This window comes from Oncorhynchus clarkii, chromosome 4 (genome assembly GCF_045791955.1).
Source record: "Oncorhynchus clarkii lewisi isolate Uvic-CL-2024 chromosome 4, UVic_Ocla_1.0, whole genome shotgun sequence".
Lineage (NCBI taxonomy): Eukaryota > Metazoa > Chordata > Actinopteri > Salmoniformes > Salmonidae > Oncorhynchus > Oncorhynchus clarkii.
The window spans coordinates 14,674,317-14,696,513 of NC_092150.1; the positions used below are offsets into that span (position 1 = coordinate 14,674,317).

Consider the following 22,197-nt stretch of genomic DNA (forward strand, 5'->3'; position numbering starts at 1 on the left):
TGACACCCAAGTGTCACAGACTAGTGCTAATTGCTCTGGATTAGCATTCACACCTAACCAATAGACACATCTGGCTCTGGCAACAGAATGTACCCAGCCTGCAAGTACACTCTAAAGTCAACAAGAATATCCAAGTGAAGGATGCTCTAGAGATAAATATCAATGTAAGTATGTAAAATATTTATTTAGAAACAAATAACAAAAGAAATCAACATATTAAAGAAATAACACTAGGTACAAAAACAAACAAAAAAATACAAAAATATATGCACATCAATGCACCATACGGTAACCCTGACAGGGTTGATTGTTTTTGTCTGCCACAGGCTCAGTTGTCTGTCACAAATGTGAATCTATAACTACGAAGAAGTATAAAAGTTTAATACTAAAATACAGAACCAGAATACAAAAAGGTCTAACTACTGCAATGCAAAATTGTTTAAGCTGTCTCAGTATCTTGAACCATACAGTCCTGTTCATCCTGTGTCAACAAAAGGAATTGGTTTGAATTCCAGCAAAATAACTATTGAGAATGAAACTATTGATAAGATATGAGAATGTAGAAGGTAAGAGTCAAGAAGTGAAATTATGTAGCCTACAAATTCAAATAAACTGCAGTACATTTTTCATAGTCCAAATTCTGTGATCCATGCAAACAATAAACATGAGGTTTGCATAAAATATTGTTAACCCCAAACTTTTTTTTAAAAGTCTGAAATGACAATGACAAGAAAATAGCCATCCAATTGGCCACAAAACTTCATTTAATGTTTTTTAATGACAAAGTCTTGCAATGTTGACCGTGAGGCCTGAGGTAGAGGAGGATACTGTCAGATATATTGGCTCAGTCATTTAAGAATATAAACAATAACTACGATAAAAAATAACCATATTATGAACTGCCCAACCTTACCACAATAAGGTCAAATTCTGCATTCAAAAATAACAATTTTGTTCTGAAAAAGGTTATCATAAACAAAACAAAATGAAATTGTACACAGACTATATTTCCATGGGAAACAAGTTACAAGAATCAGATTGTCAACAGTCCTCACTCCACTCCTCCATTCCTTAACTGGAGGCAATACAAACTAGTCTTGGGATAGCCGCTTGAATTTCCTCTGAAACTCCTGGAAGGCAGTGGAGGAAGACTTGGGGATTTTAGTGGGCGAAGAGGTGAGAGGACAATATCTCTTCTGAGGGCCAGCAGACCATAAACCTACTGGGAGTGTAATAGTTCATTTGTTACAATAAATAAAACCAAAAAAACACCTCACATTTGACAGAAAGGAATAAATAGAGATCGGGAACTGCATAGATACACTACCGTTCAAAAGTTGTGGGTCACTTATAAATGTCCTTGTTTTTGAAAGAAAAGCACATTTTGAGCATTAAAATAACATCAAAATGATCCGAAATACAGTGTAGACATTGTTCATGTTGTAAATGACTATTGTAGCTGGAAACTGATTTTCATTTGATTATTTACATAGGTGTAGAGGCCCATTATGTGCAACCATCACGCACGCCTGTGTTCCAATGGCGCATTGTGTTAGCTAATCCAAGTTTATCATTTAAAAAAGGCTAATTGATCATTAGAAAACCCTTTTGCAATTATGTTAGTACAGCTGAAAACTGTTGTGCGGATTAAAGATGCAATTAAACTGGCCATCTTTAGACTAGTTGAGTATCTGGAGCATCAGCATTTGTGGGTTCGATTACAGGCTCAAAATGGCCAGAAACAAAGCATTTTCTTCGGAAACTCGTCAGTCTATTCTTGTTCTGAGAAATCAAGGCTATTCCATGCGAGAAATTGCCAAGAAACTGAAGATCTGGAACAAGGCTGTGTACTACTCCCTTCACCGAGAAGCCCAAACGGGCTCTAACCAGAATAGAAAGAGGAGTGGGTGGCCAGGTGCACAACTGAGCAAGTGGACAAGAACATTAGAGTGTCTAGTTTGAGAAAAAGACGCCTCACAAGTCGTCAACTGGCAGCTTCATTAAATAATACCCACAAAACACATGTCTCAAAGTCAACAGTGAAGAGGCGACTCCTGGATGCTGGCCTTCTAGGCAGAGTTCCTCTGTCCAATGTCTGTGTTCTTTTGCCCATCTTAATCTTTTATTGGCCAGTCTGAGGTGTTTTTTAAAATTTGCAACTCTGCCTAGAAGGCCAGCATCCCGGGATTGCTTCTTCACTGTTGACGTTGAGACTGGTGTTTTGCGGGTACTATTTAACTTCTTGGTGACAGGAGGGCAGTATTGAGTAGCTTGGATGAATAAGGTGCACAGAGAAAACTGCCTGCTCCTCAGTCCCAGATGCTAATATAGTAGTATTGGATAGAAATATAATATTAGTAGTATTGGATAGAAAACACTCTAAGTTTCTAAAACTGTTTGAATCATGTCTGTGAGTATAACATAACTTATTTAGCAGGCGAAACCCAGAGGAAAAACCATTCAGATTTGTTTTTGATTTTTAGGGGTCACTCCCTTTTCAATGGATTTTCATTGGGAATCCAGATTTATAAGGGACCTTCTTGCAGTTCCTATCGCTTCCTCTGGATGTCAACAGTATTTAGAAATTGGAATGAAGAAGTACGGCTATCGTGAACGAGGGTCACTTGAAGTGTACTGTTAGATAGGAGGCGCGTGACCAGAAAGCTAGCTACAGTTTGTTTTACTCCGGTACTGAACACAGATCACCCAGTCTTCAATTTTAACGATTATTTACGTAAAAAAACACCTAAAGTTGTATTACAAAAGTAGTTTGAAATGTTTTGGCAAAGTTTACAGGTAACTTTTGAGATATTTTGTGGTCACGTTGCACAAGTTGGAACCAGTGTTTTTCTGGATCAAACGCGCCAAATAAATTGACATTTTGGATATATATCAATGGAGTTAATGGAACAATGTTATGTTATGGGACATTATTATTTAAAAAAAAAAGTATTTTACCTTTATTTGACTAGGCAAGTCAGTTAAGAGCAAATTCTTATTTTCAATGACGGCCTAGGAACAGTGGGTTAACAGCCTGTTCAGGGGCAGAATGACAGATTTGTACCTTGTCAGCTCGGGGATTTGAACTTGCAACCTTCCGGTTACTAGGCCAACGCTCTAACCACTAGGCTACCCTGCCACCCCAAATATTGGAGTGGCAACAAAAAAGCTTGTCAAAGGTAAGGCATGAATTATATTTTTATTTCTGCGTCCTGCAGGGTTGAAATATGGTTTCTCTCTTGTTTACGGAGGTGCTATCCTCAGATAATAGCATCGTTTGCTTTCGCCGAAAATACTTTTTGAAATCTGACGTGTTGGCTGGATTCACAACAAGTGTAGCTTTAATTTGCTCTCTTGCATGTGTGATTTAATGAAAGTAAAATTTTTATAGTAATTTATCTGAATTTGGCGCTCTGCATTTTCCCTGGCTTTTGGCCAGGTGGGACGCCGTCCCACATATCCCAGAGAGGCTAAATCAGTTTTCATTTGTGCTAACATAATTGCAAATGGGGTTTCTAATGATCAATTAGCTAATACAAGTTTATCAGTTTAAAAGGCTAACAAAACGTGCCATTGGAACACAGAAGTGTTCTACACCTGCACCTACACCTGCATTGCTTGCTGTTTGGGGTTTTAGGCTGGGTTTCTGTACAGCACTTTGAGATATCAGCTGATGTACGAAGGGCTATATAAATACATTTGATTTGATGGTTGCAGATAATGGGCCTCTGTACGCCTATGTAGATATTCCATTAAAAATCAGCCGTTTCCAGCTACAATAGTCATTTACAACATTAACAATGTCTACACTGTATTTCTGATCAAGTTTATGTTATTTTAAAATATTTTTTTTGTGCTTTTCTTTCTAAAACAAGGACATTTCTAAGTAATCCCAAACTTTTGAACGGTAGTGTACAAAAAACACTTTCCTTACAAAAGACATGCAATGTAGGAAGCCATAATGCATACATTTTCAACATGTGGTTGGATAGAGCATGCTATTACCTTGGGATTTCCGGACTATTGTTTTAGTACTCTCAGTCGTTGCAGCAACAGCACCAGCACCAGCCATTTCTTATGGGAAAAAAGTGTTTCAATGTGAAAAGGGTAGGTATAAATGTCTAATTACAGGTAATCGTAATTGGAGTAACCATAATTGGAGTAAGACTAGGGCTGGGCGATATGGCCAACATCTCATATAACAATATTGTTCACATTTTTGACGATATGACAGCATTTTATGTTTTTGAATAATACAAGTTCTAAATATTCAGGAGCCTAGGGTGGCAACACATACATTATGTGATTTCAATGTGGCATTCTAGATTCTGATTGAACAGTATAAAACAACTTCAACCAAAAAATAATGTTCTGCATTTCCTGCACTTTTTGTATCATTTTCACACTGTCCCGTAGGGCTGCATGATAGATAAGGGAGAAAACAAATCTAGGCCTACAGTAGTTTATTGGCGAAGTGTTGAAATCGTGGAAGTATAATGATTATTGTAATGCAATAGTTGGAATATAGAGGGCATAACTTTGAATACATTGTTATTTGACATGACAACAAATGAATAAGCCAGGGAGGAATTATTTTGACAGGATAGGAACGTGTTGTTCAGTGTTTCCTAGGGGACCCTATACAACGTTATGTGTGTATTCTCTTACATCATGTAGCTAGCTCGAAATCATGCTTCGCCTAAAGATGGGTTAGCTGACGTCACGAAAAAGAGCCGCACGCTTCAAATGGGACAGAAGTTTGAGTTGTTGTGATTCTGGATAGCCAGATATCTACCAACAATACAATAAACTGTCATGTGGGGAATCGTAAAGGACTTGTTTCAGTTAGTATAATATTTTTCTTGATACAAATGTCTTGGTGTTTTGACTGATTTCATGTCAATGCTAATATGGCAACAACAAAAAAAAAAATCGCTAGCTAGCTAACCAACAACTGTAACAATGTATTTGAGAGACAAGTGCTTATTGAGCAAATGTATTTGTTTTCAATAAACATTGAAGAAATATAGTTTACATGTCAACAACTAAACAAATGTTTTACTCCACAGTTAAGCATGCATCGGTTGTGTTGCTAAACAATCAGCCTGTCTATTCCTCTCTGATTTAGAAACATCCTGCATCAGCAATGGTATCAATCAGGCTGCATTATTGGCTAGCTACGTTTGCGCCGACTGATTACATTTGGATAACTAGTTAGCGATTAGCATTAGTGGCGAACATGATTTATTTTAGCCCCAACGTGCCAAGAAAAGGCAAACTAGATGTTTGCAGACTAAGATACACAAACTAGTAGTGTAATTACAGAATACTTAGAAAGCAGCATCGAGGAGAGGGACGACTTGCAAGAAGCAAACGGAGTAAAACATTTTTTTTTTAAAGAAGACATTTAGAGTTGCATATCACATTTAACAAACCAAACACTGAAATATAGTTTTAGAAGGTAAAGTTAAAACCCAAACTGGTCCTTGCATCAATACCGGGACCCAGTCAAATATGCTATACCGCCCAGCCCTAAGTAAGACAGAGCAAGGATATCTGTTTTGGTACTCCTTACCCTTCATTGAACCAGTCTGTGTCCGAGTATCCATGGGTTCTTGTCCATCTTTGAAGTTGAACGACTCTGGCAGCACACTGAACCTCAGAACACTGTTCTCCTCAAGAGGCAAAGGAGCAGGGCTCCTGATCTTAATTGTACTTTTTTCCACTGTAACAGGTTTGCTGGAAGGCACTGCCTTGATCCTAGATTTCTTCAGTCTGAGTTTCAGGCCATTTAAGATGCTCTCTCTTTCAAAGTGCCGCAAAGTCTGCTTGGCCCTTACGGTTCTTTCTGGTGTGGCTCGTCTTTCAGAGGATAATGCACTACCATCTGTGTTGGTCGAGGTAACAGTCTTTTTGGCAACTTCAGCGCAAACAATCTTCGGAGCAAAGCCTCTTCTGTTTCGTAGTCTTGGTCTGCCCCTGGACTTTGTCTTCTTTGTTGGCACAAAACTGTTCTCCCACTCGTTGAAGAGCCGTTGTCTGACTGGGCTTTCCACTGGCGGGCTGGTCTCGGAGGGCTCTATCTTCCAGGACTTGACATTCACACTGAGGGTTAAAGGAGGTGCTGGAGCTTTGTCTGCAAAAGGTCTAGGTCGAGAAGAATTATGGTCCTTGCGTTGGCCAGTTACTACAGTCCCATTTGTCCTCTGGGGCGAGGAACCAAACAAGGCCAGACTTACTGTTGTGACCCTTGAAATCTTGGTCCCAATTCCAGGTTCTGCTGGCTTCTGGAGATTGCGACCGTTTGAAGGTCGGTCTTCTTCCAAAGACTTAGAAGCACTTGTATTGGGGGACTCGAAATCGTCATCTGTGTCAGTCAAGTTGACCTCAGGAACAAGTTGAATGAAGGGACCCAAACCTTGCCTTATTTTCCTTCGCTTTCTTGGGACAGAATGAGGACCTTCAACACATCTCTTGTGTCCAACCCCTTTTTGTTTAACCTTCCAGCTACAATTTAATTTAGGCGATAGATGCTTGTGACATCTTTGTGCCAAGGAGAGTGATGTTAGAAAACTGATTTTCTCTGCTGGTTGGCGTAGCAGATTAGAAGTAGGAATGGTAACTGTAGGAATGACTTCACTACCCCCAAGGTTCCTTTCTTCCAAAGAGACACTAAGTGCTTCTACACATTCCATTTGTTTCTGGAGTGGACCTGGTAGTTGCTGCTTTGGCTGTACATTGTCCCACACTAGCTCAGACATTGGGGTGGATACTTTGAGAAAGTCTTCATAGCTCGAGAAGACATCTTCAATTTCAACTTCAACAATGTTTGGGCACTTGCTGGGCAGGCACAGTGATGGGGGTTTTGACAATGGCAAGCTCTTCGCCCCATTAGTGTATGGGCGATCAGTCTCAGATTCACTATCAGACAAGAAAATAGTTTGGCATTCAATGCCTGTAGATTTCCCTGATTGGGGATTCCCATTTTTACCAGGATTCCCTTCCCTCTTTCTTTCTGCTGTGCCATTTGATTTCCATAAATCCAGGCTTTCCCTTTGTTCTGCATTTGTTGTGCTCGGTTCAACAGCCAAAGTTCCCTCGACAAACATCTTTGCATTCACAGTGGCCTTTGTCAAACCCAATTCAGTCTTGTACTGGCATTTGCAGGACACAGAATTGGTGGACCCACTGAACACTGCCTTCCAACGTGAGAGACAACAGTAATCTTCTGATTGGACATCCACTTCATATTTTACAGTCGTCAACTTTAAATCTACTCTCTCAGATGATTTATCCTCCACAGAGTAATCTTTCAACTCATTCAGCTCCACATCCACTGGCAATTTCAACTGGTCTTCTCCCACTTTGTCTTGCAGTAGCTGGCCATTGAAAAACCGCATAGCCTCTTCTGGTGTCAGCACATTGATCTCCAGGGAGGAAAATGGGTCACATAAAATGGTGTTTTCACTTTCTTTCTTAACTGGTGAGAGGGTGTGTGTAGAGCTGTGTGCCAAACTTGACCCTTGAATTTCTTTAGCATCAGATTCAGAGGGTGCTGGTCTCTCTGTCTGAATCATCTCAGTCTGCATGTCACTGGCAGAGTCGTCATTTTCTACAGAATTTTCATTTTCGGTACAATTACGTTTTGGTTGTTCATCTCCTCTTCGAAAAGTCTGTTGGTGATATATTAGTGACGAAGGGAATCCAAACTCCCTGTCTATGTCATCAAGCTGCTTATTGGTGTTCAGCCATGAGGACTCTTGACCCTGGACCACGGGGTAAACAGAATCATGTTTAAGAATGACACACTTCTCTTCAACTTGAGCCCAGTTTTTGCGCCTGACTTGTGAAAATATGACAGACTGTGATGACACATCTTTGCCACACACAGATCTAACCTCTCGCATTATATTCTGGAAGATACCAGATCTTACAGCATCTATAAGCTTCTGCCCATCTCCATCCCAATAGAGGCTTAGTAGCTTGCTTTCAACCAGTGTCTCAGAGCATTTTGGATGTTGCACAGTGTCTACCAAGTCCTTCAATTTACCAAGTCTCCATTTGATTACAGGAACTGAGGACAATTCAAAAATGTCCTCATCTGAAACTACTTTTTCATTTGTTTCCTCACTCAATTGGTTAACATGCACATGAGTGGTCATTTCTGTGCCAGCTAATTCTTTTCTCTGAGTGGCTTGACATTTCAAATTAGATAATGGTTGAGAATCCACTTTCTCTACATGTAAGCAGTTCGATAGTGACGGTTCAGACTCAAAATATGAATATGTCTTGGCCAGTTCAACTGAAGTTTCTGAATTCTGAGTCACTGTTCTTCCAGCACCCAATTGTAATGTAGCTTCCGGTCTGACCTTGGGGACCTTTTGTCCAAATTCATTTGTCAAAGAAGCAGATACAGTAAGGGTTGTTTGGGCTTGTGATGGACTCTGGTCACAAGATTCTTCCCCAGGGTTGCTCACATTTTCACCACTAGTTGAGAACGACATACCTTGGGTAGTCAAGGGCATTCTATCAGCCACGTTGAGAGATGTGTTTGTCTGCATACACTGCGATAGTGGTTGTACAACGGCGATGGCCTTCTGCACCGTAGGAACAGAGGGGGCATTACTTGCAGATGATCCTTGCCGTACCAGAGCACTTTCATTAGGTTTATCTCCTATCAAAATAACATTTTCTGCTCTAAATCCATTTCCACTTTTGTCCTCTGTTACCGTTACGTAATAGCCCTGTCTTATGGGGTATGACGGTGGCACAGACTCACAGTTTTGCTGGCCTGAAAACTGCATACCATGGTTTAGCACAGATGAAGATGGTCCAGTGTTGGATATCAGAACATAGGTGTTTTTTGGCTTGTAATGTAGGGTATGGGCTGAGCCTTGGTTTGGTATGTATTGCAGAGAATGTGCTCTTGCCCCAACCACATGTCTCGTCTTTTTCAGCACGGGTCCATGTGAGTGCTGGCCTGGGTATGGTGGAGGAGCGGACTCACTGGTGTGCTCGACTGAAGACTGTATACTATTGTTTGGCACAGATGAAGATGGTCCAGTGTTGGACACCAGAACGTCTGCCTTGTAATGTTGGTTGGATACGCCTTCGATATGGGGCCTAGGATATGGGGCATGGTGTGCATTATTTTTAATGGCCCCTCCCTGACTGTTCATATTTGCACAATTTGACACAAGTCTGTTCTGTTGTGGTGGGTTGGTAAGGCCTGCAGGGCGATATCTTTGAAAATGATTAAGAGAAGGGTTATGCATAACATTGTATTGAGGATTCTGGCTAATGTTATGCATTGGCATTGACTGCCCCACTGTAGCATTTGGTAGATTGACCTGGTTGTTGCTGTCCGTGAGAGGTTGGAAGGGATACATTTGACTGTGGTTTGATGGGTCAGTTTGGACAGGTGTGCCATGTTGAACCCTGTTCATCTCAGTCCTGTTGTTATTGTTTTGATTTAGAATCAAATACAGTTGTTTATATGCTGTGGGAGACCGTGGAGATGTCCTTGATGGCACACTACTTGTCTCCTGTGCAATTTGCAAAGAGTTTGGCGTTTGTGGATATCCCTGATGAAGAGCTTGAACCGCCATCCTACTTGAATCCTTTCCACTCACTACAGTCCATTGATGATTGACATGATTGGGACTCCTACCCATTGCAAGAGCAGCAGAGGTACCACTGGAGGTCCCCTCTTGTCTGTCAAGTACCAGCTGCTGACTGCCACTTGCTGGTCTTTGGAGATAAATACAATTTGTATTCAGTGATGCATTAATATCAGAGGGGCAGTGAATGGTTGCACCCTGACCATCCTGTACCAACCTCTGTGAATTGTTACCATTAACACCCAAAGACCTATGTCCCTGCTGGAAAGTAGTTTGAAAAGCATCGTTAACCCTTCCAGGCAGGGTGTGATGGTATCCACTTTGTGATGTAACACCAGTTGATTGTGCAGCTGCATTGTTAGTCAAGAGTGATGTCAAAAGGGGACTAGTGGCCATTAGGGTCTGCCCTTTTGTGGGTGCCTGTTGATTCTGGGTCTGTCCACTCAAGTAACCTACACTGGTTACTTGACTGCTGTGTGGTAAGCATTCACCACCTTGAGTATATGGGACCACTGGTCCGACTTCCCTACCTAGTGTATACGCCACCGATGGTCTGACCATCCCATATTGATGAGAAGAGGTGCTCGGATTCCCACTCAGCTGACCACTGGTGACTTGAGGACTTGAGGATTGTCCAGTGACTGATCGATCCGGTCCACTTTGGGGCCAGGTAGTCTGCATTCTCCTTGGCTTCTCAGTCTCGCCTTCTGCCATGTGGTATGGCAGAACGTAACCATTTCTGAAATGAAAAACCAGGATTAGCCCACAAAACGCACAGTAACAAATATAGCTCGAATCCAATAGTAAAAATGTAGGGTACGGCAATCTGGTGCCAGAAAGCCATCATATTCTTTGAAAGCATAGAAGTGATCGGTAGGCTAGCTGCTATTTTTTCGCCACTAATCTAAACGGAGGTGGGTCGCTCGACTGGAGACACCCAAGATGTGGGCAACAGATCAACTCATACACACATCCGAGGTTGAGGGGTCTGGAACGGTACATTGGTTTACTCCCCGTGAGAATGCACTGATGGGAACTGAAGACAAATATCATCAGATGTACTCAAGGTAAAGGAGGAGACTTGAGTCCAGTAGAAGTACAAGCGGTCACGTCAAGATAAAACGGCTACTATAAATTGAACCCTCTCTCGAACTCAAGGTTATACATTGACTTAATTAATGATACATTCATCACTACATTCTCATGACTATGTCATGTCTCTCATAAAACATGAGTTTGTCACAGGAGATGGATTTATCACAGAGCTTAATTTTCTTTATTTACGGTACATTTTCAATCTGTGCTGTATTGTTTCCAATGATGGAAACTGTATGACTTGCGCACCTTTTTATTGTATAAATTAGCTCATTAGTATGTGTTAGGTTGTTGGAGCTTATGTGCGTTATTTTAGCAAAAAGTGTAAGTACAGAAAGTGTCGGTTTCAGGTCAGACAATTTTAGTTCTGTATATTAAGATGAACCTCTTGGTGTTAGGGGGCAGTATTTTCATTTTTGGAAAAAAAACGTTCCCGTTTTAAAACAGGATATTTTGTCAGGAAAATATGCTAGAATATGCATATAATTGACAGATTTGGATAGAAAACTCTAACGTTTCCAAAACTGTAAAGATATTGTCTGTGAGTATAACAGAACTGATGTTGCAGGCGAAAGCCTGAGAAAAATCCAATCCGGAAGTGCCCCAGGTTTTGAAAGCGCTGCGTTCGATCCAATGACTCCCTATTCAGCTGTGAATGTACCATCAACGAGCTTACGCTTTCTACGTATTCCCCAAGGTGTCTACAGCATTGTGACGTAGTTTTACGCATTTCTGTTGAGGAATAGCCGTAGGCAGCCACATTGCGTAAGTGGTCACATGGTGGCTCCGAGAGAGATTCTCACGTAAAATAGAGGTAGCCATTATTCCAATCGGTCCTAGTGAAAAACGAATTGTCCCGACGGATATATTATCGAATAGATATTAGAAAAACACCTTGAGGATTGATTCTAAACAACGTTTGCCATGTTTCTGTCGATAAAATGGAGCTAATTTGGAATATTTTTCGGCGTTGTGGTGACCGCAATTTCCGGGCGATTTCTCAGCCAAACGTAAAGAACAAACGGAGCTATTTCGCCTACAAAAATTATATTTTGGGAAAAAATGAACTTTGGCTGCCTACCTGGGAGTCTCGTGATTGAAAACATCCGAAGTTCAAAGGTAAACGATTTAATTTGATTGCTTTTCTGATTTCTGTGACAAGGTTGCCTGCTGCTAGCAAGGCATAATGCTATGCTAGGCTATGATAAACTTACACAAATGCTTGTCTAGCGTTGGCTGTAAAGCATATTTTGAAAATCTGAGATGTCAGGGTGATTAACAAAAGGCTAAGCTGTGTTCCAATATATTTCACTTGTGATTTTCATGAATAGGAATATTTTCTAGGAAGATTTATGTCCGTTGCGTTATGCTAATTAGTGTCAGATGATGACAACGGTCCCGTTCATGGGATGGGGTGTCACTACAGGTTAAGGAAGTATGTAAAAGAGCAACAGTTGGGTCTCAGTTCCTGTTAAGCAAAGCTAGTTCTTGTGAAACTAGGCCGAGAAGGTGGTGGAACTCAACAGCCAACAATAGTTGAAGAGTAAGGAAACATCTGGGAGGGGGGCCAGAGCGATCTGCCCCTCCCAAAAGATATAATTTGTAGATAATTGGCCCTCTTTCTGGGACTGACCCACAAACAGGACCAAGCCTGGCCTGTTGAGGAGTGACAGACTCCATCCTAACTGGAGGGGTCCTCTCATCTTATCTATGAACATAGAGCCCTGTCTAACTCCCCTAGCTCTACAATGAGAGTGTAGTCAGCTCAGCTATCCCCATTGAGACCGTGTCTGTGCCTCGATCTAGTTTGGGCAAAACTAAACATGGCGGTGTTCGCCTTTGCAATCTCACTAGAATAAAGACCTCCTCCATTCCTGCCATTTCTTGAAAGAGTTTGAGATACCTCACATCTCAAAATAGGGCAACTTAATGTTAGATCCCTCACTTCCAAGGCAGTTATAGTCAACGAACTAATCACGGATCATAATCTTGATGTGATTGGCCTGACTGAAACATGGTTTAAGCCTGATGAATTTACTGTGTTAAATGAGGCCTCACCTCCTGGTTACACTAGTGACTATATTCCCCGTGCATACCACAAAGGCAGAGGTGTTGCTAACATTTACGATAGAACATTTCAATTTACAACAAAAATACCTTTTCGTCTTTTGAGCTTCTAGTCATAAAATCTATGCAACTTACTGAGTCACTTTTTATATCTACTGTTTACAGGCCTCCTGGGCCATATACATCATTCCTCACTGAGTTCCTATCAGACCTTATGGTCATTGCAGATAATAGTCACATGGCAAACTCCACAGACCCACTCAAAAAGGCTTTCGGAACCATCATCGACTCAGTGGGTTTTGTCCAATATGTCTCCGGACCTACTCACTGCCACAGTCATACTCTGGACCTAGTTTTGTCCCGTTGAATAAATGTTGTGGATCTTAATGTTTGTCCTCATAATCCTGGACTATCGGTCCACCATTTTATTACGTTTGCAATCGCAACAAATAATCTGCTCAGACCCGAACCAAAAATCAAAGGCTGTGCTATAAATTCTCAAGCAACCCAAAAATTCCTAGATGAACTTCCAGACTCCCTCCGCCTACCCAAGGACGGCAGAACGTGGTGCCTTGTGTGACAAGGTTCATGGAAGTGGAAGACACTGAGCCGGTGCAAGGAGACAAAAGGAAGCAGCACATGGTCAAGTTGGGGTGGCAGTTGTATATTGCGCAAGACCCAAAGACCAAATTGGAATGTGTATATTCCTGCCATATGCTGGTGGACAGGAAGGCAGTTCCTGGAGAGGGAAGGGGTAGAAATTAAACTGCCCCTCCTGAGCCACAAGGGAAACTGAGACAATTTATAAACCTATTAAAAAGAAAAACAACCACTGACATGCAAGGCCCTGGAGAGGGTACATCAAGGCAAAGGGACACAGGCCATACTAGGTCCCCAATCTATAAAAAATAAGAAACTAATGTACTCCTACTCTGTCTCCACAGGGAAACATGAGGCTGGGGGAATATAGAACCAGGCATAGGGAGTGTAAGGTAGGATGGTGTTGGTGGGTAAGTATTCTTTCCACCATAATCATAGTGCCAAGTATTTGGATTAACCCTAGGGGTTATTCATGAGTGACAAGAAAGAGAAGTATTAAAAAGGCATAGAAAAAGAACAATAAAGATGTCAGAGTAGCATCCCCACGTATAGAGCCTTTACCAAAAGATGGGGAATACCAATACAGTGCACCCCAATAAATAGGACAGATTGTCCGGGATATCCATCGGTAAAATTAAAACAAAAATGGAATAATACCAACTGGAATGATACCTGGAACAATAATAGCAGTCTGGTGGTACTATGGAAATCAATAACTAACAACACCCTGCAAGGATGGCTAGTAAACATAACCCAAGGAGCGGTGTTAGTTAATCAAACCTGTGTAAATGGCCAATATACTAACTCTTATAAAGGGGGCCAATGAAAAGGGCAACTGGGAGATAGTAGCAACGTAACAGAGATTACATTTATCTACGATCAAGCTACTCATGGTCAGCCATGGACGGAGGTGGAGTGCCACAGCCCTAAGGCCACAATGAACACCACGAGCTGGCCTCCGACATCAAAAACTCTGTCTATTACCATGACACCCTAGAGCCTAGCTGTCTCGGAATATAACACGAGCAGTATGAATAATTTAACCACACCAACTGCAAGCACGACCGTAACCCCAAGTGCTTCAGGAAACAGTAGCACAGGAAACAGGCCTAGTGTGAATACCTCAACTGACACATCAGCTGAGGCACAAAAACAAAACACAGGAAATCACAGAGACATTGAACGTGTTATGTGTTAAAGGCAGCGGGACCAAAGCAAAATATAGAATACGAAGAAATATGAACCATAGGGCACGAAACTCAGGAAACCCTCAGACTAAATGGTTAACAGATGTAGTACTGTATTTGCACCCAGGTAATGCCTCCTCATGGGACAACAGAATATTAGGAGGGAGCAATGGCATTACTTTACCGTATGCGAAAAACAGAACTTAACTACCCAGGATTCATTAGCGGCCCTATGGATAGATTCCACAGAATGGAGTATGGGGATATGACATCCCCCACTCCGCAAGAGCGGAGAAAAACCAATAAAATATTCTACCACAGGGTGGGTATGTCTTACGACCCATAATACAGTGCCTTGCGAAAGTATTCGCCCCCCTTGAACTTTGCGACATTTTGCCACATTTCAGGCTTTAAACAAAGATATAAAACTGTATTTTTTTGTGAAGAATCAACAAGTGGGACACAATCATGAAGTGGAACGACATTTATTGGATATTTCAAACTTTTTTAACAAATCAAAAACTGAAAAATTGGGAGTGCAAAATTATTCAGCCCCCTTAAGTTAATACTTTGTAGTGCCACCTTTTGCTGCGATTACAGCTGTAAGTCGCTTGGGGTATGTCTCTATCAGTTTTGCACATCGAGAGACTGAAATGTTTTCCCATTCCTCCTTGCAAAACAGCTCGAGCTCAGTGAGGTTGGATGTAGAGCATTTGTGAACAGCAGTTTTCTGTTCTTTCCACAGATTCTCGATTGGATTCAGGTCTGGACTTTGACTTGGCCATTCTAACACCTGGATATGTTTATTTTTGAACCATTCCATTGTAGATTTTGCTTTATGTTTTGGATCATTGTCTTGTTGGAAGACAAATCTCCGTCCCAGTCTCAGGTCTTTTGCAGACTCCATCAGGTTTTCTTCCAGAATGGTCCTGTATTTGGCTCCATCCATCTTCCCATCAATTTTAACCATCTTCCCTGTCCCTGCTGAAGAAAAGCAGGCCCAAACCATGATGCTGCCACCACCATGTTTGACAGTGGGGATGGTGTGTTCAGGGTGATGAGCTGTGTTGCTTTTACGCCAAACATAACGTTTTGCATTGTTGCCAAAAAGTTCAATTTTGGTTTCATCTGACCAGAGCACCTTCTTCCACATGTTTGGTGTGTCTCCCAGGTGGCTTGTGGCAAACTTTAAACGACATTTTTTATGGATATCTTTAAGAAATGGCTTTCTTGCCACTCTTCCATAAAGGCCAGATTTGTGCAATATACGACTGATTGTTGTCCTATGGACAGAGTCTCCCACCTCAGCTGTAGATCTCTGCAGTTCATCCAGAGTGATCATGGGCCTCTTGGCTGCATCTCTGATCAGTCTTCTCCTTGTATGAGCTGAAAGTTTAGAGGGACGGCCAGGTCTTGGTAGATTTGCAGTGGTCTGATACTCCTTCCATTTCAATATTATCGCTTGCACAGTGCTCCTTGGGATGTTTAAAGCTTGGGAAATCCTTTTGTATCCAAATCCGTCTTTAAACTTCTTCACAACAGTATCTCGGACCTGCCTGGTGTGTTCCTTGTTCTTCATGATGCTCTCTGCGCTTTTGACGGACCTCTGAGACTATCACAGTGCAGGTGCATTTATACAGAGACTTGATTACACACAGGTGGATTGTATTTATCATCATTAGTCATTTAGGTCAACTTTGGATCATTCAGAGATCCTCACTGAACTTCTGGAGAGAGTTTGCTGCACCGAAAGTAAAGGGGCTGAATAATTTTGTACGCACAATTTTTCAGTTTTTGATTTGTTAAAAAAGTTTGAAATATCCAATAAATGTCGTTCCACTTCATGATTGTGTCCCACTTGTTGTTGATTCTTCACAAAAAATAGTTTTATATCTTTATGTTTGAAGCCTGAAATGTGGCAAAAGGTCGCAAAGTTCAAGGGGGCCGAATACTTTCGCAAGGCACTGTTGTTCAAACCCGGGAATGGCCTACCCTAGGTCAACCCCATGGACCACTCTAGACTTTCGAAGTTTGTAGGAAAATTATCAACCTAGTCTAGAGATGGTGCAGGAAATGTGTGCTGAAGCTCCCCTATGGAACTGGGGACAAGAACCAAACAATATGTTCCATAGGAAAAAAGGAAAAACAGCACAACATTATTATGACCAATGGGTTAAACTCCCCACGAATAAGACAGAAGCCTGGGCGAGATATCATTGTATTTCAGCCCATGGCAATCTAAAAGAGTCAGGGATCCCCCACTTTCATAGATGGTCAGGGGGGCATTATCCCTCACCCGGAATGTTGGGAGTAGCTCCAGCATTGTTGGAATTATTATGAATAAATGAATAAACAATATCCCCATTTTAAATAGAATTGTAACTAAGTAAACTTATACTCTGTTTTATTATATCTGATTAACAATATGAGTTCATAAGAAGGGATTGTGTGACACGAACAAGGAGTAATTAAAGTTAATGAACACCATTCCAACTAGGAAGAAACGAATGGGTTGGGGACTGTGTAAACACAAGGTTGTTAACCTCGCGTTGAACCTACAGAAACTTAGCTCTGGGGTTTTTAGATAAGACAGTGAGTGCATTCCTAAGTTTCTGTTAATTAGACCTGTCAGCTCAGTGGTGATCGATAAGGTTGAGGGGTCAAAAGTTACCTGGGAGTATGTTAGTAAGTTAATTCTAACTTTTCACCTCACTTTGTCGAGAGGGGGGGATTCTGTTAAAGCAATGAAATGACATCATGATCTGTATATAAACTGTTGTTCGTGGTTAAGTGGCAGCGCGCTTTGAGAATAAATTCTGTTACCTATTATTAAGACACTGGTCTGCGTCTATTTTATGCAAAAAATAATCTTACACATTCTCATAAAATAGATTAAGGGTTTTCAATTAATGAAAGCACATTGGCATAATTCAATTACGTTAACAAGCATTCGCAGGAAGAAACGAGGAAGCGAACCGACGACTGATAGATTGGGCAAACACGAGGGGTGCGTGCCCCTCTAGAAAGTTAGTTGGGGGAGCCATTATGAGGGAAATTAGATCACAAGATAGAATGGAACATGTGCATCAGTGTGGGTACAGTTTCCCACCCAAGGCAAAGTGAACGAGGATTTGTTCATTTGGTTGTATGGTTTAACCCTACAAAAATGGAATATCACTGAATCAGACTTCTCTTTCACTGTTACTCTTAGCGAGGGAAAAAACACAGGAGAGAAGGAGCCCATCCGCTGTTTACCTCATGTGCATTTGCGTCATTCTGATTGGTCAAGAGTATTATTCATTTAATGAAACTTCGACTATCCATATAGCCGAAAAAAATCTCATATTATTCAAAATAGTAAAATAATGTCAAATGCCCATCCCTAGTTATCACTATGATAAGCTAGTAGCATCAATCATAATTCATTGTTTTCCATCAGCCAGTGAGTGTGGTTACATGCACACAATAGTGCGATTATTGTGGCTAGTCAGATTAATATAATAGTTTGGTAAAACTTTTACATGCTTTGCAAGAAGATGTCCCTTATAATTCTGTTTACAATGCAGAAAATTGGCAATCAAAATAAACGTTCTATCAGAGCTTAAATGTTATTTTTGTGAAGCACATTTGAATTCGAACATATAAAGCTTGTATGTGAAAACTACTTCAAAGACGCATTCATTCAGTTGTTCCAAACACACTTCAATCACGCTAGAGGGAGGCTCGCTCGGCTGGTGCTAGCACATGCGCAGATCAAATACACCACTGGAACGCAGATTAAGGTCTTTACATTGGGGATGCAAATGTCTGTCAATTTTGCTGCAGACTAACTGACCCTCATTAACCGGTCAATAAACGGTAACGTTTTTTCCTAACAGTAAAATGACGTGACCAACAGAAAAATACAATGAAAGAGGTGTATATAATGACGAGATGCTTATGTTTCCACCATAACGATGGGAGTTGTCCCAAGGCAGGAAGGTAGGCGACAAGTTTATGCCCAAATTCAGCCCATAGAAACACATTGGACTTTTGGTGAGAGTGAAACCTCTTACTTTGTCTCTTCCTCTGATACTATGCATGCATACAAGGACTGGAAACATGGAACAATAGCAAGGCAGTCAAAAGGCTAAATCACCTATTAGTGAACATGCAACTCCTGTAATGAAGCAGCTAATAAATATTTCCCAAAATGCAATTCGCAGAAAACACAATTTTATTTCAGTATTAAAAAAAAATATATATTTATATATATTTACCCCCCCCCCCCTTTTATCCCCAATTTTGATCTTGTCTCATCGCTGCAACTCCCAAACAGGCTTAGGAGAGGCAAAGTCATGCGTCCCACGAAACATAACCCGCCGAACCACGCTCCTTAACACATGCCAGCTTCACCCGGAAGCCAGCTGGAGGAAACATCGTTCAGCCGATGACCGTGGTCAGCCTGGAGGAACCAGGCCCGCCACAAATCAAATCAAACTTTATTAGTCACATGCGCCAAATACAACAGGTAGACCTTACAGTGAAATGCTTACTTAAAAAGAGCCCCTAACCAACAATGGAGTTTAAAAATAATACGAATAAGAAATTAAAGTAACAAGTAATTAAAGAGCAGCAGTAAAATAACGATAGCGAGACTATATACAGGGGGATACCTGTACAGAGTCAATGTGCGGGGGCACCGATTATTTGAGATAGTATGTACATGTAGAGTTATTAAAGTGACTATGCATAGATGACAAGAGAGTAGCAGTGGTGTAAAAGAAGGGGGGCAATGCAAATAGTATGAGTGGCCATTTGATTAGATGTTCAGGAGTTTTATGGCTTGGGGGTAGAAGCTGTTTAGAAGACTCTTGGACCTAGACTTGGTGCTCCGGTACCGCTTGCCGTGTGGTAGCAGAGAGAACAGTCTATGACTGGGGTGTATGGTGTCTGTCAATTTTTTGGGCCTTTTTCTGCTATAGTGGTCCTGGATGGCAGGAAGCCTGTCTCCCCAGTGATGTATTAGGCCATATGTACTACCCTCTGTAGTGCCTTGCGGTCGGAGGCCGAGCAGTTGCCATACCAGGCAGTGATGACACCAGTCAGGATTCTCGATGGTACAGCTGTAGAACCTTTTGAGGATCGGAAGACCCATGCCAAATCTTTTCAGTCTCCTGAGGGTGAATAGGTTTGGTCGTGTCCTCTTCACAACTGTCTTGGTGTGCTTGGACCATGTTAGTTTGTTGGTGATGTGGACACCAAGGAACTTGAAGCTCTCAACCTGCTCCACTGCAGCCCCGTCAATGAGAATGGGGGTGTGCTCGGTCCTCTTTTTCCTGTAGTCCACAATCATCTCCTTAGTCTTGATCATGTTGAAGGAGAGGTTGTTTTCCTGGCAACGCATGGATAGGTCTCTGAACTCCTCCCTACAGGCTGTCTTGCCGTTGTCGGTGATCAAGCTGTTGTGTCAACCGTTAACGGTCATCATGCACGATGGAGTCGCTAGGGCACGATGAGCCAAGTAAAGCTCACCCGGCCAAATCCTCCCCTAACCCGGGCGACGCTTGGCCAATTGTACACCGTCATATGGGACTCCCGGCCACGGCAGGTTGTGGCACAGCCCGGGAATGAACCCGGGTCTGCAGTGACATCCTCTAGCACAGTTCTAGACATCGCACCTGCCCTGGAGAATTCCTTATTCTACCTGGATGACACGCTGATAGTCAACGGTAGGCAGGCTATAGCCTATGTTTCCGATTGGCAAATGAGAGGCGCGCGCCTCTTTTTGTTTTATTGTGGCCACCAAAGTTAACACACGATTGTATTTCAAATTGTTATTTGTTGTGCAATCACGGATTACAAAAGCAAGCTTCACTCCAGTAGCCTACAGACTTTTTGAGGAGATACTCTATTGCTGTCTGACAGGTGGTAGGCTATTCCACTCCTCAAACTAGGCTCTGTATGCTGCGCACATGTGACAAATAAAATGCATGACAACTAACGAAAATACATGCGCAAATGTAATTCCGCACAATTATGCAAATTAACCCATAAAACGATAAGCGTGACCGGTCAAATGTATTTTTCGGCAGCTAACTGATTAACGGTTGACCATTAACATCCCTAGTTTACATGTCCTAATAATTAGAATGATTGCTAAGAAAACCAGGTGTTTTTAATCGGCGTATGCTTACTTCGATTTTGAATTTAAGCAGAGTAAGGTATTTATGACTATTGCATAATCTGTTTATTGCCAAAATTAGTGTGCATGTAAACCTACTCAGTCATTCATGGTGTGTTATCAGATCAGTCCCTCATATCTAATAAACTTAGGTTAGCTGTCATAGGTCAGCGGTTTTCAAACCTCTCCTGGGAGACCCCAGACATTTCAAAGTTTGGTTGTAGCCATGATCTACAGGTAACTGCAAAAATAAAGGAAACGCTAACAGTGTATAATAGGGCGTCAGAACAGCTTCAATGCACCTTGGGACAGGTTCTACAGGTGTTTAGAACTCTATTGGGGGGATGTGACCATCATTTGATGTTTTGTTGATGGTGGTGGAAAACCACCAATAAATAAATAAAAATAAATAAAAAGTAGAAATACTGGTATGCAAAAGAGCAGAAAAGTAAATAAAAACAATATGGGGATGAGGTAAGTAGATTATTATTATATATTATTATTATATATTATTATTATTATTATATTATATATATATGGGCTATTTACAGATGGGCTATGTACAGCTGCAGCGAACGGTAAGCTGCTCTGATAGCTGATGTTTAAAGTTAATGAGGGAAATATAAGTCTCCAGCCTCAGCGATTTTTGCAATTCGTTCCAGTCATTGGCAGCAGAGAACTGGAAGGAAAGGCGGCCAAAGTAGGAGTTGGCTTTGGGGATGACCAGTGAGATATACCTGCTGGAGTGCGTGTTACGGGTGGGTGTTGTTATCGTGACTAGTGAGCTGAGATAAGGCGGAGCTTTACCTAGCATAGACGTATAGATGACCTGGAGCCAGTGGGTCTGACGACAAATATGTAGCGAGGGCCAGCCGACTAGAGCATACATGTCGCAGTGGTGGGTGGTATATGGGGCTTTGGTGACGAAACAGATGGCACTGTGATAGACTACATCCAATTTGCTGAGTAGAGTGTTGGAGGTTATTTTGTAAATGACATCGCCTAAGTCAAGGATCGGTAGGATAGTCAGTTTTACGAGGGTGTGTTTGGCGGCGTGAGTGAAGGAGGCTTTGTTGCGAAATAGGAAGCCGATTCAAGATTTAATTTTGGATTGGAGATGTTTAATATGAGTCTGGAAGGAGAGTTTACAGTCTAGCCAGACACCTAGGTATTTGTAGCCGTCCACATATTCGAAGTCAGAACCGTCCAGAGTAGTGATGCTGGTCGGGTAGGCGGGTGCGGGCATCGAATGGTTGAAAAGCATGTATTTGGTTTTACTAGTGTTTAAGAGCAGTTGGAGGCCACGGAAGGAGAGTTGTATGGCATTGAAGCTCATCTGGAGGTTAGTTAACACAATGTCCAAAGAAGGGCCAGATGTATACAGAATGATGTTGTCTGCGTTGAGGTGGATCAGGGAATCACCCGCAGCAAGAGCGACAGCATTGATATATACAGAGAAAAGAGT

At 41.7% G+C, this 22,197-nt stretch overlaps 1 protein-coding gene across 7 annotated transcripts in view; it reads right to left on the reverse strand.

Moving 5' to 3' along the window:
- Positions 1-503: 503 nt before the first annotated feature.
- Positions 504-22,197, reverse strand: part of LOC139406484 (uncharacterized) — a 35,183-nt gene continuing 13,489 nt past the window's right edge. For 5 of the 7 annotated variants that reach the window (XM_071149115.1, XM_071149113.1, XM_071149117.1 and 2 more), the window contains 3 exons: positions 5,576-10,359; positions 4,006-4,074; positions 504-1,222 (listed from right to left, as the gene is read on the reverse strand). In XM_071149115.1, coding sequence (XP_071005216.1) covers positions 1,092-1,222; positions 4,006-4,074; positions 5,576-10,334 — 4,959 coding nt within the window. In that variant the 5' untranslated portion in view covers positions 10,335-10,359 and the 3' untranslated portion in view covers positions 504-1,091. The remainder of the gene's footprint in view (positions 1,223-4,005; positions 4,075-5,575; positions 10,360-22,197) is intronic. The other 2 variants (XM_071149120.1, XM_071149119.1) reach the window with 2 other exon arrangements.